This window comes from Oncorhynchus keta, unplaced genomic scaffold (assembly GCF_023373465.1).
Source record: "Oncorhynchus keta strain PuntledgeMale-10-30-2019 unplaced genomic scaffold, Oket_V2 Un_contig_2549_pilon_pilon, whole genome shotgun sequence".
Classification (NCBI taxonomy): domain Eukaryota; kingdom Metazoa; phylum Chordata; class Actinopteri; order Salmoniformes; family Salmonidae; genus Oncorhynchus; species Oncorhynchus keta.
Genome location: NW_026284474.1, coordinates 112,703 through 127,233, shown reverse-complemented (window position 1 = coordinate 127,233; position 14,531 = coordinate 112,703). Strand labels below are relative to the sequence as shown.

Sequence of the window (14,531 nt, the reverse complement as noted above, 5' to 3'; positions counted from 1 at the left end):
TTCACTCCAGTATCTCTACTTGCACCTTCATCTTCAGCACATCTATCACTCCAGTGTTTAATTAAATTCTTGACTTATTCAGCCAGCCATACGGCCTATTTAAATTGATTCCTCAGCTGGCCTTGTCCTAATCTTCCTGAACTTGATTCATCTAGCAGTTCCAAGCTGTTTTCTTCAGCTGGTTTAATAAACTGCCCTGCCTCTGCATTGATGCATCCAAAATGGCCCTAGTACCATACCAAAAGTAGTCACTGTAGCCTCTTCCAAAGCCCTAGTGGTTACCATTCTCAGCTGGCCTTGTACCAAAGCCTGCTAGCCCTATTGAATTCCTCAGCTGGCCTTGTCAATAATTCCCAGCTCGTTCTGCCCCCTGAACAAGGGAGTTCCCAGCTGTTCCTTCAGCCCAGTTAACCCACTGCTTTTTCTCCAAGTTAACCCACTTTCCTGAAGCCAGTTAACCCACTGTTCCTAGACCATTCTCACTGTTCCTTAGTCCTTGCTGGGATTTGTTCTCAGCTGGCCATTCTACTTTATTTCACCTTTATTTAACCATTCTCAGCTGGCCTTGTCAACTGCTGGGATTGATTCTCAGCTGGCCTTGTCTGAAGCTGTGGAACACATTGATGAATGTTCAGCTGGCCTTGTAACAACACTGCAACACAAACAACAACACAGTGTTACATTCCTAAACAGCTGGCCATTATCAGTATGTACAAATCGCCTGGTATAATAATAATAATGCCATTTCTCATGCTGGCCTTGTCTGAAGTCTGTTCATAAGCCACAGGGTGGTCATTATTCTGACCCACTTCCTTGGACTGGTAAGCTGCTGAAACGAGGACCACATTCTCAGCTGGCCTTGTCTAAGCTGCTGAAATTGATTCTCAGCTGGCCTTGTATGAAGCTGCTGAAATTCACCTATTCTCAGCTGGCCTTGTATGAAGCTGCTGGGTTCAGAACACATTCAGCTGGCCTCTCAGCTGGAACCTTGTCAGCTGCTTCCTTCAGCCCTATTCTTTCAGCTCCTTGAAGCTGCTGAGATTTCTCAGCCCTGTTCTGAAATTGATTCTCAGCTGGCCTTCCTTGAAGCTGCTGAAATTGATTCTCAGCTGGCTGCTGAAATTGATTCTCAGCTGGCTTGTCTGAAGTGCTGGGTTGATTCTCAGCTGGCCTTGTTTGAAGCTCTGAAATTGCATTCTTATCTGAAGCTGCTGAAATTGATTCTCAGCTGGCCTTGTAATGAGCTGCTGAAATTGATACTCAGCTGGCCTTGTCTCCAACTTGCTGAAATTGATTCTCAGCTGGCCTTGTATGAATGCTGAAATTGATTCTCAGCTGGCCTTGTCTGAAGCTGCTGAAATGGATTCTCAGCTGGCCTTGTCTGAAGCTGCTGAAATTGATTCTCAGCTGGCCTTGTCTGAAGCTGCTGGGATTGATTCTCAGCTGGCCTTGTATGAAGCTGCTGAAATTGATTCTCAGCTGGCCTTGTCTGAAGCTGCTGAAATTGATTCTCAGCTGGCCTTGTACGAAGCTGCTGAAATTGATTCTCAGCTGGCCTTGTATGAATCTGCTGAAATTGATTCTCAGCTGGCCTTGTCTGAAGCTGCTGAAATTGATTCTCAGCTGGCCTTGTATGAAGCTGCTGAAATTGATTCTCAGCTGGCCTTGTCTGAAGCTGCTGAAATTGATTCTCAGCTGGCCTTGTATGAAGCTGCTGAAATTGATTCTCAGCTGGCCTTGTCTGAAGCTGCTGAAATTGATTCTCAGCTGGCCTTGTACGAAGCTGCTGAAATTGATTCTCAGCTGGCCTTGTCTGAAGCTGCTGGGATTGATTCTCAGCTGGCCTTGTATGAAGCTGCTGGAATTGATTTCTCAGCTGGCCTTATCTGAAGCTGCTGGGATTGATTCTCAGCTGGCCTTGTCTGAAGCTGCTGGGATTGATTCTCAGCTGGCCTTGTCTGAAGCTGCTGGGATTGATTCTCAGCTGGCCTTGTCTGAAGCTGCTGGGATTGATTCTCAGCTGGCCTTGTCTGAAGCTGCTGGGATTGATTCTCAGCTGGCCTTGTATGAAGCTGCTGGAATTGATTCTCAGCTGGCCTTGTCTGAAGCTGCTGGAATGGATGAATGTGTCAGTCTGTGAGGAGGAGCGAGGGGTGCAGAGGGGGTTTGGTTGTATGTGCCGTGGATCAGATATCAGATCGCCTGGGTCTGGAAACCTGCCACGCGTTTCCTCACTGCACAGAAAAGGGCTGACGGGGGCCTTTTCCTTCATAAGCCACAGCAGCATTATTCTGACATTTCATTGGACTGGTAGAGGTCAAAGAAACCGAAACGAGGAAATCTGACAACTGGATATAAGAATACAGCATAATACTAAAACAGTAATAACTGGTCGTTGATGTTGGATCATATCATACATATAAAAGCACATTTAATTCACCTATTTAGTTTTTTAAAATTTTACCTTTATTTAACCAGGCAAGTCAGTTAAGAACATATTCTTATTTTCAATGACGGCCTGGGAACAGTGGGTTAACTGCCTGTTCAGGGGCAGAACGACAGATTTGTACCTTGTCAGCTCGGGGGTTTGAACTCACAACCTTCCGGTTACTAGTCCAACGCTCTAACCACTAGGCTACGCTGTGAATGTGACTGGGTTAAGGGCAATTACGTTGAATTTTCCTCATTGAAATGCAATTTTCTTATTTGAAAAGCAATTTTCTTATTTGAAAAGCATCTTTTTTTCCCCCATGGAAAAGCAAAATGAGGGAAAATGTATTTGGAATTGATACTTCAGTTTAGTTCCTGAATTGACTGAAATGAACTATAATTCACCCCAGCACTGTAGTAATGATGAATGTAATTATATAACCTCATTCTGGGTCAGAATTTACTATTGGGTCAGTGTTTCTACTGCTGTGTGAATGGGAGGCCAACCCAATGAAGATATATTCTATTCTATTCCAGCCCAGTCTAGTCCAGTCTCTTCTATTCCATTTTATTCTATATTATTCCACTGTGAGTTGTGCTGTGTGAATGAACGGCAGGCCCACCAACCTGTTGCATCCAGTCTCTTCTATTCTATTTGATTCTATATTATTCCACTGTGAGTTGTGCTGTGTGAATGAACGGCAGGCCCACCAACCATCCAGTCTCTTCTATTCTATTTTATTCTATATTATTCCACTGTGAGTTGTGCTGTGTGAATGAACGGCAGGCCCACCAACCATCCAGTCTCTTCTATTCTATTCTAGTGTACAGCTACGTTATTCCCCTGTGAGTTGTGCTGTGTGAATGAACGGGAGGCCCACCAACCTGTTGCATCCAGTCTCTTCTATTCTATTTGATTCTATATTATTCCACTGTGAGTTGTGCTGTGTGAATGAACGGGAGGCCCACCAACCATCCAGTCTCTTCTATTCTATTTGATTCTATATTATTCCACTGTGAGTTGTGCTGTGTGAATGAACGGCAGGCCCACCAACCATCCAGTCTCTTCTATTCTAGGCCAGTGTACAGCTACGTTATTCCCCTGTGAGTTGTGCTGTGTGAATGAACGGGAGGCCCACCAACCATCCAGTCTCTTCTATTCTAGGCCAGTGTACTGCTACGTTATTCCCCTGTGAGTTGTGCTGTGTGAATGAACGGCAGGCCCACCAACCATCCAGTCTCTTCTATTCTAGGCCAGTGTACTGCTAGTCGTTATTCCCCTGTGAGTTGTGCTGTGTGAATGAACGGGAGGCCCACCCACCTGTTGCATCCAGTCTCTTCTATTCTATTTGATTCTATATTATTCCCCTGTGAGTTGTGCTGTGTGAATGAACGGGAGGCCTACCAACCATCCAGTCTCTTCTATTCTAGGCCAGTGTACTGCTAGTCGTTATTATCCCCTGTGAGTTGTGCTGTGTGAATGAACGGCAGGCCCACCCACCATCCAGTCTCTTCTATTCTAGGCCAGGCCCACGGCTACATTATTCCCCTGTGAGTTGTGCTGTGTGAATGAACGGGAGGCCCACCAACCATCCAGTCTCTTCTATTCTATTTGATTCTATATTATTCCCCTGTGAGTTGTGCTGTGTGAATGAACGGGAGGCCCACCAACCTGTTGCATCCAGTCTCTTCTATTCTATTTGATTCTGCTATATTATTCCCCTGTGAGTTGTGCTGTGTGAATGAACGGGAGGCCCACCCACCTGTTGCATCCAGTCTCTTCTATTCTATTTTATTCTATATTATTCCCCTGTGAGTTGTGCTGTGTGAATGAACGGCAGGCCCACCAACCTGTTGCATCCAGTCTCTTCTATTCTATTTGATTCTATATTATTCCCCTGTGAGTTGTGCTGTGTGAATGAACGGCAGGCCCACCAACCTGTTGCATCCAGGTGGTGAAGGATCGTTGCCAGGAGTTTTTCTTCTCCAGATGCAGGTAGCTGTTGAAGAGGATCAGGTACATGTACCGCTCCAGATACTGGACACTCTTCAGAAGCAGCTGCTGCACCTCCTTCTCACTCTTACCACTTTTAATCTGCAGGGGAATCACGGAAAGAGGAGAGTCGTTATATTAAAAAAAGGGCCCCCACACCAAAGGATGAGAACTGTAACCATAAAAACATTTAAAAGTTGTTTTAGTGAACAGTGAACAACAGCGTCCACACTACAACGGTAACTAATACACAGTGCAGGAGAAACAAGACTTTATTTTAGGTGAACTATTCCTTTAATTCATGTTGTGGATCAGACGACTATGAGATTGGGGAGGCAGGGAGCCTAGTGGTTAGAGCTTTGGGCCAGTAACCAAAAGGTTGCTTGATCGAATCCCAGAGCAAGGTAAAAAATAAATCTGTCGTTATGCCCCTGAACAAGGCAGTTAACCCACTGTTCCTAGACCAGTTAACCCACTGTTCCTAGACCAGTTAACCCACTGTTCCTAGACCAGTTAACCCACTGTTCCTAGACCAGTTAACCCACTGTTCCTAGACCAGTTAACCCACTGTTCCTAGACCAGTTAACCCACTGTTCCTAGACCAGTTAACCCACTGTTCCTAGACCAGTTAACCCACTGTTCCTAGACCAGTTAACCCACTGTTCCTAGACCAGTTAACCCACTGTTCCTAGACCAGTTAACCCACTGTTCCTAGACCAGTTAACCCACTGTTCCTAGGCCAGTTAACCCACTGTTCCTAGACCAGTTAACCCACTGTTCCTAGACCAGTTAACCCACTGTTCCTAGACCAGTTAACCCACTGTTCCTAGACCAGTTAACCCACTGTTCCTAGACCAGTTAACCCACTGTTCCTAGACCAGTTAACCCACTGTTCCTAGGCCAGCTAACCCACTGTTCCTAGTTAACCCACTGTTCCTAGACCAGTTAACCCAGACCAGTTAACCCAGCATTCCTAGACCAGTTAACCCACTGTTCCTAGACCAGTTAACCCACTGTTCCTAGACCAGTTAACCCACTGTTCCTAGACCAGTTAACCCACTGTTCCTAGACCAGTTAACCCACTGTTCCTAGACCAGTTAACCCACTGTTCCTAGACCAGTTAACCCACTGTTCCTAGACCAGTTAACCCACTGTTCCTAGACCAGTTAACCCACTGTTCCTAGACCAGTTAACCCACTGTTCCTAGACCGTCATTGTTAATAAGATTTGTTCTTAACTGACTTGCCTAGATAAATAATATAAAGACTGACCTCTAGACATATCTCATCTACTTCTGACCAGGGGGAATCATGGGAAAAGAGAAGTCATTATTATGGGTGTGGTCTCATTGGTAAACACTGTGTCACTAGCAACGTGAAGGTCATGGGTTCAATTAATCAGGAATCAGATCACACACAGTAAATGTATGTCACTTTGGATAATAGTGTCGTCTGAGTACTACAGTATATAGTGTATTATCATTATTTTCCGTGGTGTCTGTTTGGCCAAGCATGAACACAGCACAGCCTGGTGAGAGTAAATGACAGTGCAACCCTTTCAACCGGGCCTTAATAGCCAGGTAACCACATAGAGCAGACAAAAGGTCAGATAGCTGTAGGTCTTCTCTGATAGGCTAGAACTGTAGCCAACCATTCAATACCTCTCTACGCACTAATGACTCCTGGGATATCATTTATACCATCTCGGTCTCGGGTTGACATTTAACCTTCAGAAATAATGGGTGAGCAAATGAGGGCTAACAATACCAACGTTTTCCACACTTCATAGGTGGACAAAGAAATGATTTGCTATGATTTTCAGGGAACCCAGGACTGTGCACAGCAGTGTTTCCGACTCATCAAACATCTAAATGATTGCCACCACGGCAAATAAACATGGAACATGAAAAATAATTTCTGCCGAGGCGCACTTTGAAGATGCTAGAATGGACTTTTCCTCTGCCAACAAAAATGAGTAATGAACAGAGAAATCATACAACACTATATTCTAATAAATAGTTGATCTACCTTGCTGGCTTGTTGTTGTGTGTAACGGATGTGAAACGGCTAGCTAGTTAGCGGTGTTCGCGCTAAATAGCGTTTCAAATCGGTGACGTCACTTGCTCTGAGACCTTGAAGTAGTGGTTCCCCTTGCTCTGCAAGGGCCGCGGCTTTTGTGGAGCGATGGGTAACGATGCTTCGTGGGTGACTGTTGTTGATGTGTGCAGAGGGTCCCTGGTTCTCGCCCAGGTATGGGCGAGGGGACGGTCTAACGTTATAATGTTACATGTGTTCTATGCGAGACAAAATATTCCTCCCGAGGTGCATTTAAGTTGTGCATTTCCAATCGCAGGGAAAACTGCAGTTTTAATGGCCATTGTTTTTTTTTAAAAGGTAGATCCCAGCTTTCCATTCCTACTTTGGTTATTTCACAACTCCTAAATATGCACAAACTGCATAATTTTAAAGCCAGAGCTTTTAGCAGCGGCATGGTTAACATATTACCACTTTCCAATTTGCTGTGAGTGTATAGGGGAGAGTGGTACTAAATGTAACACGGGCCAATTTTGGGGTAAATTGGGGTAAAAATCCAACCTTATTCATTACACTTTGGATGGTGTATCAATACACCCAGTCACTACAAAGTTAGAGGCGTCTTTCCTAACTCAGTTGCAGGAGAGGAAGGAAACCACTCAGGGGTTTCACCATGAGGCCAATGGTGACTTTAAAACAGTTACAGAGTTTAATGGCTGTGATAGGAGAAAACTGAGGATGGATCAACAACATTGTAGTTACTCCACAATACTAAACTAAATGACAGTGACAAGAAGAAAGCCTGTACAGAATACAAATATGCCAAAACATGCAACAATTCACTTTCTGTCCTGAATACAAAGTGTTTTCACAGAACATGAATACAACTCTCCATATTTTCAAGCATAGTGGTGGCTGCATCATGTTATGGGTATGCTTGTAATCGTTTTTCAGGATAAAAAATAAATACACAGAGTGGCACTAAGTACAGGCAAATCCTAGAGGAAAACCTGGTTCAGTCTTCTTTCCACCAGACACTGGGAGATGAATTCACCTTTCAGCAGGACAATAACCTAAAACACAAGGCCAAATATACACTGATGTTGTTTACCATGAAGACAGTGAATGTTCCTTAGTGGCAGAGTTACAGTTTTGATTAAAATCTCATTTAAAATCTATAGAAATATATGAAAATGGTTGTCGAGCAAAAATATAAACGCAACATGAAACAATTTCTAAAACAGTGAGTCACAGTTTTATAAGGAAATCAGTCTATTAAAATAAATTCATTAGGCCCTAATCTATGGATTTCACATGACTGGGCAGGCGTGCAGCCATGGAGGGCATAGACCAACCCACTTGGCAGCCAGGCCGGATATCGAGGTCCCGTATTCATTAAGACTAAATGGAAGAAAACACAACGAAACGGGTAGGGACAACCTGAACTTAAGAAGCGCTAATTTACAACGGAATACTATTTGCTACGGTGTGCACTAATGAACATGACCCAGGAAGTCCCTCTTCCTATTTCAGTGTGTTCTCCTTCGTTCGGTGCAGTAGCAGATAAGTATCAAGTATCAAAGTGGGCATACATTTTTACTCGTTCTCCACTCTCCAACTTTATGTCTAACTGAAAAAGCCTAACCTTGCAATCAGGCCAACTGAAGAAAAGAAAAAACATCAGATGGAATCCAATGACAATCATTTACCTCGTTCTCTCTCTCTGTCTACGCTGAGTAACCTTGATAATGGGGTCCTTTTTCAATAACTGGTTACTGGCACCATGGTATCTGCTGACGAGGCTCTTCTAGCAGCGGTTTCGTCCCAACCTGCACCCTATTCCCTATTTAATGCACTGCTTCTTTTACCAGGGCCCATAGGGATTATGGTGAAAAAAACGGTGGACTAAATAAGGAGCCATTTGGGATGTAGCCCATTAGTCAATGTCAGGAACGAAGGTTTTTAATGTGAAGCTTTGATTGCTTTGGGCCTTGAGCTAACCCTGGAACGGAGTACTATAATGCTTCAGAGTGCTTGTAGTGGCAAGGTTGGAGGGGGGTTGGGGGGAGGGGTTGGAGGGGTGAGCTAACCCTGGAACGGAGTACTAATGCTTCAGAGTGTTTGTAGTGGCAAGGTTGGAGGGGGTTGGGGGGTTAGAGGGGTGAGCTAACCCTGGAACGGAGTACTAATGCTTCAGAGTGTTTGTAGTGGCAAGGTTGGAGGGGGTTGGGGGGTTAGAGGGGTGAGCTAACCCTGGAACGGAGTACTAATGCTTCAGAGTGTTTGTAGTGGCAAGGTTGGAGGGGGTTGGGGGGTTAGAGGGGTGAGCTAACCCTGGAACGGAGTACTAATGCTTCAGAGTGTTTGTAGTGGCAAGGTTGGAGGGGGTTGGGGGGTTAGAGGGGTGAGCTTACCCTGGAACGAAGTACTAATGCTGCAGAGTGTTTCAGAGTGTTTGGAGTGGCAAGGTTGGAGGGGTTTGGGGGAGGGTTAGAGGGGTGAGCTAACCCTGGAACGAAGTACTAATGCTTCAGAGTGTTTGTAGTGGCAAGGTTGGAGGGGTTAGAGGGGTGAGCTAACCCTGGAACAGTGAGTACTAATGCATCAGAGTGCTTGTAGTGGCAAGGTTGGAGGGGTTGGGGGGAGGGTTAGAGGGGTGAGCTAACCCTGGAACGGAGTACTAATGCTTCAGAGTGTTTGTAGTGGCAAGGTTGGAGGGGGTTGGGGGGTTAGAGGGGTGAGCTAACCCTGGAACAGAGTACTAATGCTCCAGAGTGTTTGTAGTGGCAAGGTTGGAGGGGTTGGGGGAGGGTTAGAGGGGTGAGCTAACCCTGGAACGGAGTACTAATGCTTCAGAGTGTTTGTAGTGGCAAGGTTGGAGGGGGTTGGGGGGGGTTAGAGGGGTGAGCTAACCCTGGAACAGAGTACTAATGCTCCAGAGTGTTTGTAGTGGCAAGGTTGGAGGGGTTGGGGGAGGGTTAGAGGGTGAGCTAACCCTGGAACAGAGTACTAATGCTCCAGAGTGTTTGTAGTGGCAAGGTTGGAGGGGGTTAGAGGGGTGAGCTAACCCTGGAACGGAGTACTAATGCTTCAGAGTGTTTGTAGTGGCAAGGTTGGAGGGGTTGGGGGAGGGTTAGAGGGGTGAGCTAACCCTGGAACGGAGTACTAATGCTTCAGAGTGTTTGTAGTGGCAAGGTTGGTGGGGGGTTGGGGGGTTAGAGGGGTGAGCTAACCCTGGAACAGAGTACTAATGCTTCAGAGTGTTTGTAGTGGCAAGGTTGGAGGGGGGTTGGGTTGAGGAGGGGGTAGAGGTGTGAGGAGGGACAGGAGGGAGTTGAAGGGTGAGGAAGGGGGGGAAGACACCCATCCCAAACAGGGGCGGGAGAGACACCGCCTCCGTGAAGGAGTCAGTGGTACTTCCTGTCCATTCCCAAACAGGGGCGGGAGAGACACCGCCTCCGTGAAGGAGTCAGTGGTACTTCCTGTCCATTCCCAAACAGGGGCGGGAGAGACACCGCCTCCGTGAAGGAGTCAGTGGTACTTCCTGTCCATTCCCAAACAGGGGCCGGAAAAGCGAGAGATCACAGTTTTCCGAGGTTCTGCCCCAAATTGAACCCTATTCCCTATATAGTGGCCTACTTGTGACAAGATGAACTAAGACGGAGTAACTATATCAAGGGAATAGGGTGCCATTTGGGACGTCAGCTTGAGGTTGTTCAACGTTGTGCAGACGTCGGTGGCCGGCACATGACATAATAAAGCCATGTCATATTTTAAAAACAATGTAGATGCATCCCTCTCCTCTCCTCTGGTCCCATCTCCCCTCCCCTCCTCTCCTCTCCTCTCTCCCCTCCCTCTCCCTCCTCTCCTCTCCTCCTCCTCTCCTCCTCTCCCCTCCTCTCCTCCCCTCCCCTCTCCTCTCCTCCCCTCCCCTCCCCTCCTCTCCTCTCCCATCTCCCCTCTCCCCTCCCCTCCTCTCCCCTCCCCTCTCCCTCTCCTCTCCCCTCTCCCTCTCCCTCTCCCTCTCCCTCCTCCTCCTCTCCTCTGGTCCCATCTCCCCTCCTCTCCTCTCCTCCCCTCCCCTCCTCTCCCCTCCTCTCCTCTCCTCTCCTCTCCTCTCCTCTCCTCTCCTCCCTCTCCCCTCCTCTCCTCTCCTCCCCTCCCCTCCCCTCTCCCCCTCCCCTCCCCCTCTCCTCTCCTCTCTCCCCTCCCCTCTCCCTCCTCTCCCTCCCTCCTCTCCTCCTCCTCCTCCTCTCCCCTCCCCTCCCCTCTCCTCTCCTCCCCTCCCCTCCTCTCCCCTCCTCTCCCCTCCTCTCCCTCCTCTCCCCTCCTCTCCTCTCCTCTCCTCTCCTCTCCCCTCTCTCCTCTCCCTCCTCCCCCTCTCCATCTCCTCCCCTCCCCTCCTCCCAAAAACGTCCCCTTTCCTTCCTCCTCAAAACAAAACCCAACCTCTCCTCTCCCGCCTCTCCTCTCCTCTCCTCTCCTCTCTCTCTCTCTCCCTCCCCTCCCCTCTCTCCCCTCCTCTCCCCTCCTCCCCTCCCCTCCTCCCTCCCCTCCCCTCCTCTCCTCTCTCCCTCCCCTCTCTCTCATCCCTCCCTCTCCCTATCCCCTCTCCCTGTCCCCTCTCCTCTCCCTCCTCTCCTCTTGAACTCCCCTCCCCCTCTCCCTCCTCTCCCCTCTCCTCCTCTGGTCCTCTCCTCTCCTCTCCTCTCCTCTCCTCTCCTCTCTCTCTCTTCAGCCTCCTATCTCCCTCTCCTCTCCCCTCCTCAGACACTCCTCTCCCCTCCTCCCTCTCTCCCCTCCCCTCCCTTCTCCCCTCCTCTCCACCCCTCTCCTCTCCTCTCCTCTCCCCTCCCCTCCCCCTCCTCTACTCTCCCCTCCTCTCCCCTCCCCTCCCCTCGACACCTCTCCTCTGACAGCTGATCTAACCGGGCAACACGTGAATCCTGTCCGTCTATCTGAGAACCCTGTGAGGCCCATATTCATTAGTGCACAGCGTAGCAAAAACGTTTTCATTAGAAACTAAACGGAACAAAACAAAACGGGTAGGGACAACCTGAACTTAAGAAGCGCTAATTTGCAACTGAACACCATTTTCTATGGTTTGCTACAGTGTGCACTAATGAACATGACCCAGGAAATCCCTCTTCCTATTTCAGTGTGTTCTCCTCCGTTCGGTGCCTATTGAACAGGACCCCGATCCCCCTGTGCACCCTGCCTTCCCAGAAGGCTCTGAGGCAACACTAGTTCAGCGTGCTCACCCTCCTCTCAACTCTCTCTTCAGCCTGAATATAACACAGTGCCCATTCCTGGCAGACACGTGTGCTCCAGATAGACAGAGACACACACACACACACACACACACACACACACACACACACACACACACACACACACACACACACACACACACACACACACACACACACACACACACACACACACACACACACACACACACACACACACACACACAGATCAGCTGTGACTGCACACTTCTTGCCACCTCCTCCCATACAACAGACACGTTTTCTGCATGCTCCTCGAGGACAACACATCACACCATAAAAGCCCTAAATGTGCATTGAATTAAAAACAGGAAGTCATCTGTCAATGAGGAGCTGACGTGTTGTTGTTTGTAAAAACATTCAAATGTTACGCCATGTTGACATCAGCCAAATCCCACTGTACCTGACAGCAGACTGAGGCAGGCGTCAAGCCATCAACTCACTACATCTGTGGATCATCTAACAGAGAGGAGAAACGCCAGAGGATGACGAGGGAGAAACACTAGGATGAAGATGTGGAGTAGTCAGAGTCAGTCAGTCCGAGTCAGTGAGTCCATCAGAGTCAGAGTCAGTCAGTCAGTCAGTGTCAGTCAGAGTCAGTCAGTCAGTTTTCAGTCAGTCAGAGTCCTCAACTCATCCCTAGTATCCACATAACCTCAGTCATACAGAGAACCCCATGTGGCTCCCACAGATAGGACTAGAGAGTAATAACAGAGACTCTGAGAAAGGGAGAGGCTCAAGTCCACCTTATAACTCTGAATGCTTAACTGCTCCTGGTCTATGTCCCAAACTGCACCCTATCCCCTATATACACTATATAAAGACTAGAGGGTCATTTGGGACACACACAACGACTGTTGTGTGAGCTACTGCTTCTACCAGTCCATTAATCCACATGGACTGGATTTCATCCCTAGTATCCACATAACCTCAGTCATACAGATTAACCCCATGTGGCTTTACTAGATAATAACAGAGACTCAGTCCATTAATCCACATGGACTGGATTTAAACTGCACCCTAAACATATAAAGACTAGAGGGTCCATTTGGGACTGACTATACACCAGTCCATTAATCCACATGGACTGGATTTACTACAAACAGAGATATTACTGATATACACCAGTCCATTAATCCACATGGACTGGATTTACTACAAACAGAGATATTACTGATATACACCAGTCCATTAATCCACATGGACTGGATTTACTACAAACAGAGATATTACTGATATACACCAGTCCATTAATCCACATGGACTGGATTTACTACAAACAGAGAAAACACACATTACTGATAGTAGAAAGTTGAGGTATTGACCTTTGAACTCTAGTCTCTCCACTGAGTGTGCTATGAAGAAGGATGATTCTACAGCACAACTGGATTACAGCAACCCTAACAACAGTGTTTACAGTATACAGTTGTTGTTTTACAGTAGCGGAACTGAGATTGAGCAAGGGTCAGTAACCTCTTAAACAGGTGATGTAAAAGAGGATCAGTTTCTCTGTTAAACCCCAGAGCTGGGCTGGTACTAGTACACTGGGCTGGCACTAGTACACTGGGCTGGCACTAGTACACTGGGCTGGCACCAGTACACTGGGCTGGCACTAGTACACTGGGCTGGCACCAGTACACTGGGCTGGCACCAGTACACTGGGCTGGCACTAGTACACTGGGCTGGCACCAGTACACTGGGCTGGCACTAGTACACTGGGCTGGCACTATACACACTGGGCTGGCACTAGTACACTGGGCTGACACCAGTACACTGGGCTGGCACTAGTACACTGGGCTGGCACTAGTACACTGGGCTGGCACTAGTACACTGGGCTGGCACTAGTACACTGGGCTGGCACTAGTACACTGGGCTGGCACTAGTACACTGGGCTGGCACTAGTACACTGGGCTGACACTAGTACACTGGGCTGGCACTAGTACACTGGGCTGACACTAGTACACTGGGCTGGCACTAGTACACTGGGCTGACACTAGTACACTGGGCTGACACTAGTACACTGGGCTGACACTAGTACACTGGGCTGACACTAGTACACTGGGCTGACACTAGTACACTGGGCTGACACTAGTACACTGGGCTGGCACTAGTACACTGGGCTGACACTAGTACACACAGAGAGGTCTTTCCTTTCTCACACAGGGCTCCATTCCATAGATCACCCTGTTCCCTACATAGTGCACTGATTCATTAAGTTGACACTGGGGTTGGGCTGACACTGCTGGGGTTAAAATAACTGGGAGGTGACACTGCTGGGGTTAAAATATGGGAGGGGGGGACACTGCACTGGGGTTAAAATATGGGAGGGGGGGGGGTTAAACTAAGGGAGGTGACACTGCTGGGGTTAAAATATGGGAGGGGACACTGCTGGGGTTAAAATATGGGAGGGGACACTAGCACTGGGGTTAAAATAAGGGAGGGGACACTGCTGGGGTTAAAATAAGGGAGGGACACTGGGGTTAAAATGGGGTGACACTGCTGGGGTTAAAATAAGGAGGGACACTGGGGTTAAAATATGGGCTTAAACTGCTGGGGTAAAATAAGGGAGGGGACACTGCACTGGGGTTAAAATAAGGGAGGGGACACTGCTGGGGTTAAAATGGGGGGGACACTAAAAATAAGGGAGGGGACACTGCTGGGGTTAAAATAAGGGAGGTGACACTGGGGTTAAAATAGGGGAGGGGACACTGCTGGGGTTAAAATAAGGGAGGGGGGGTTACACTGCTGGGGTTAAAATAAGGGAGGGACACTGCTGGGGGGAGGGGA

At 48.0% G+C, this 14,531-nt stretch overlaps 1 protein-coding gene across 1 annotated transcript in view; it reads right to left on the bottom strand.

Moving 5' to 3' along the window:
• The window catches only part of pald1a (phosphatase domain containing paladin 1a), a gene marked incomplete at its 5' end in the record, with an annotated part of 152,399 nt that overhangs the window by 25,586 nt on the left and 112,282 nt on the right, over positions 1 to 14,531 (bottom strand). Inside the window, one exon of the mRNA XM_052506094.1 lies at positions 4,370 to 4,525. Within this exon, the coding sequence (XP_052362054.1) occupies positions 4,370 to 4,525 (156 nt within the window). The remainder of the gene's footprint in view (positions 1 to 4,369; positions 4,526 to 14,531) is intronic.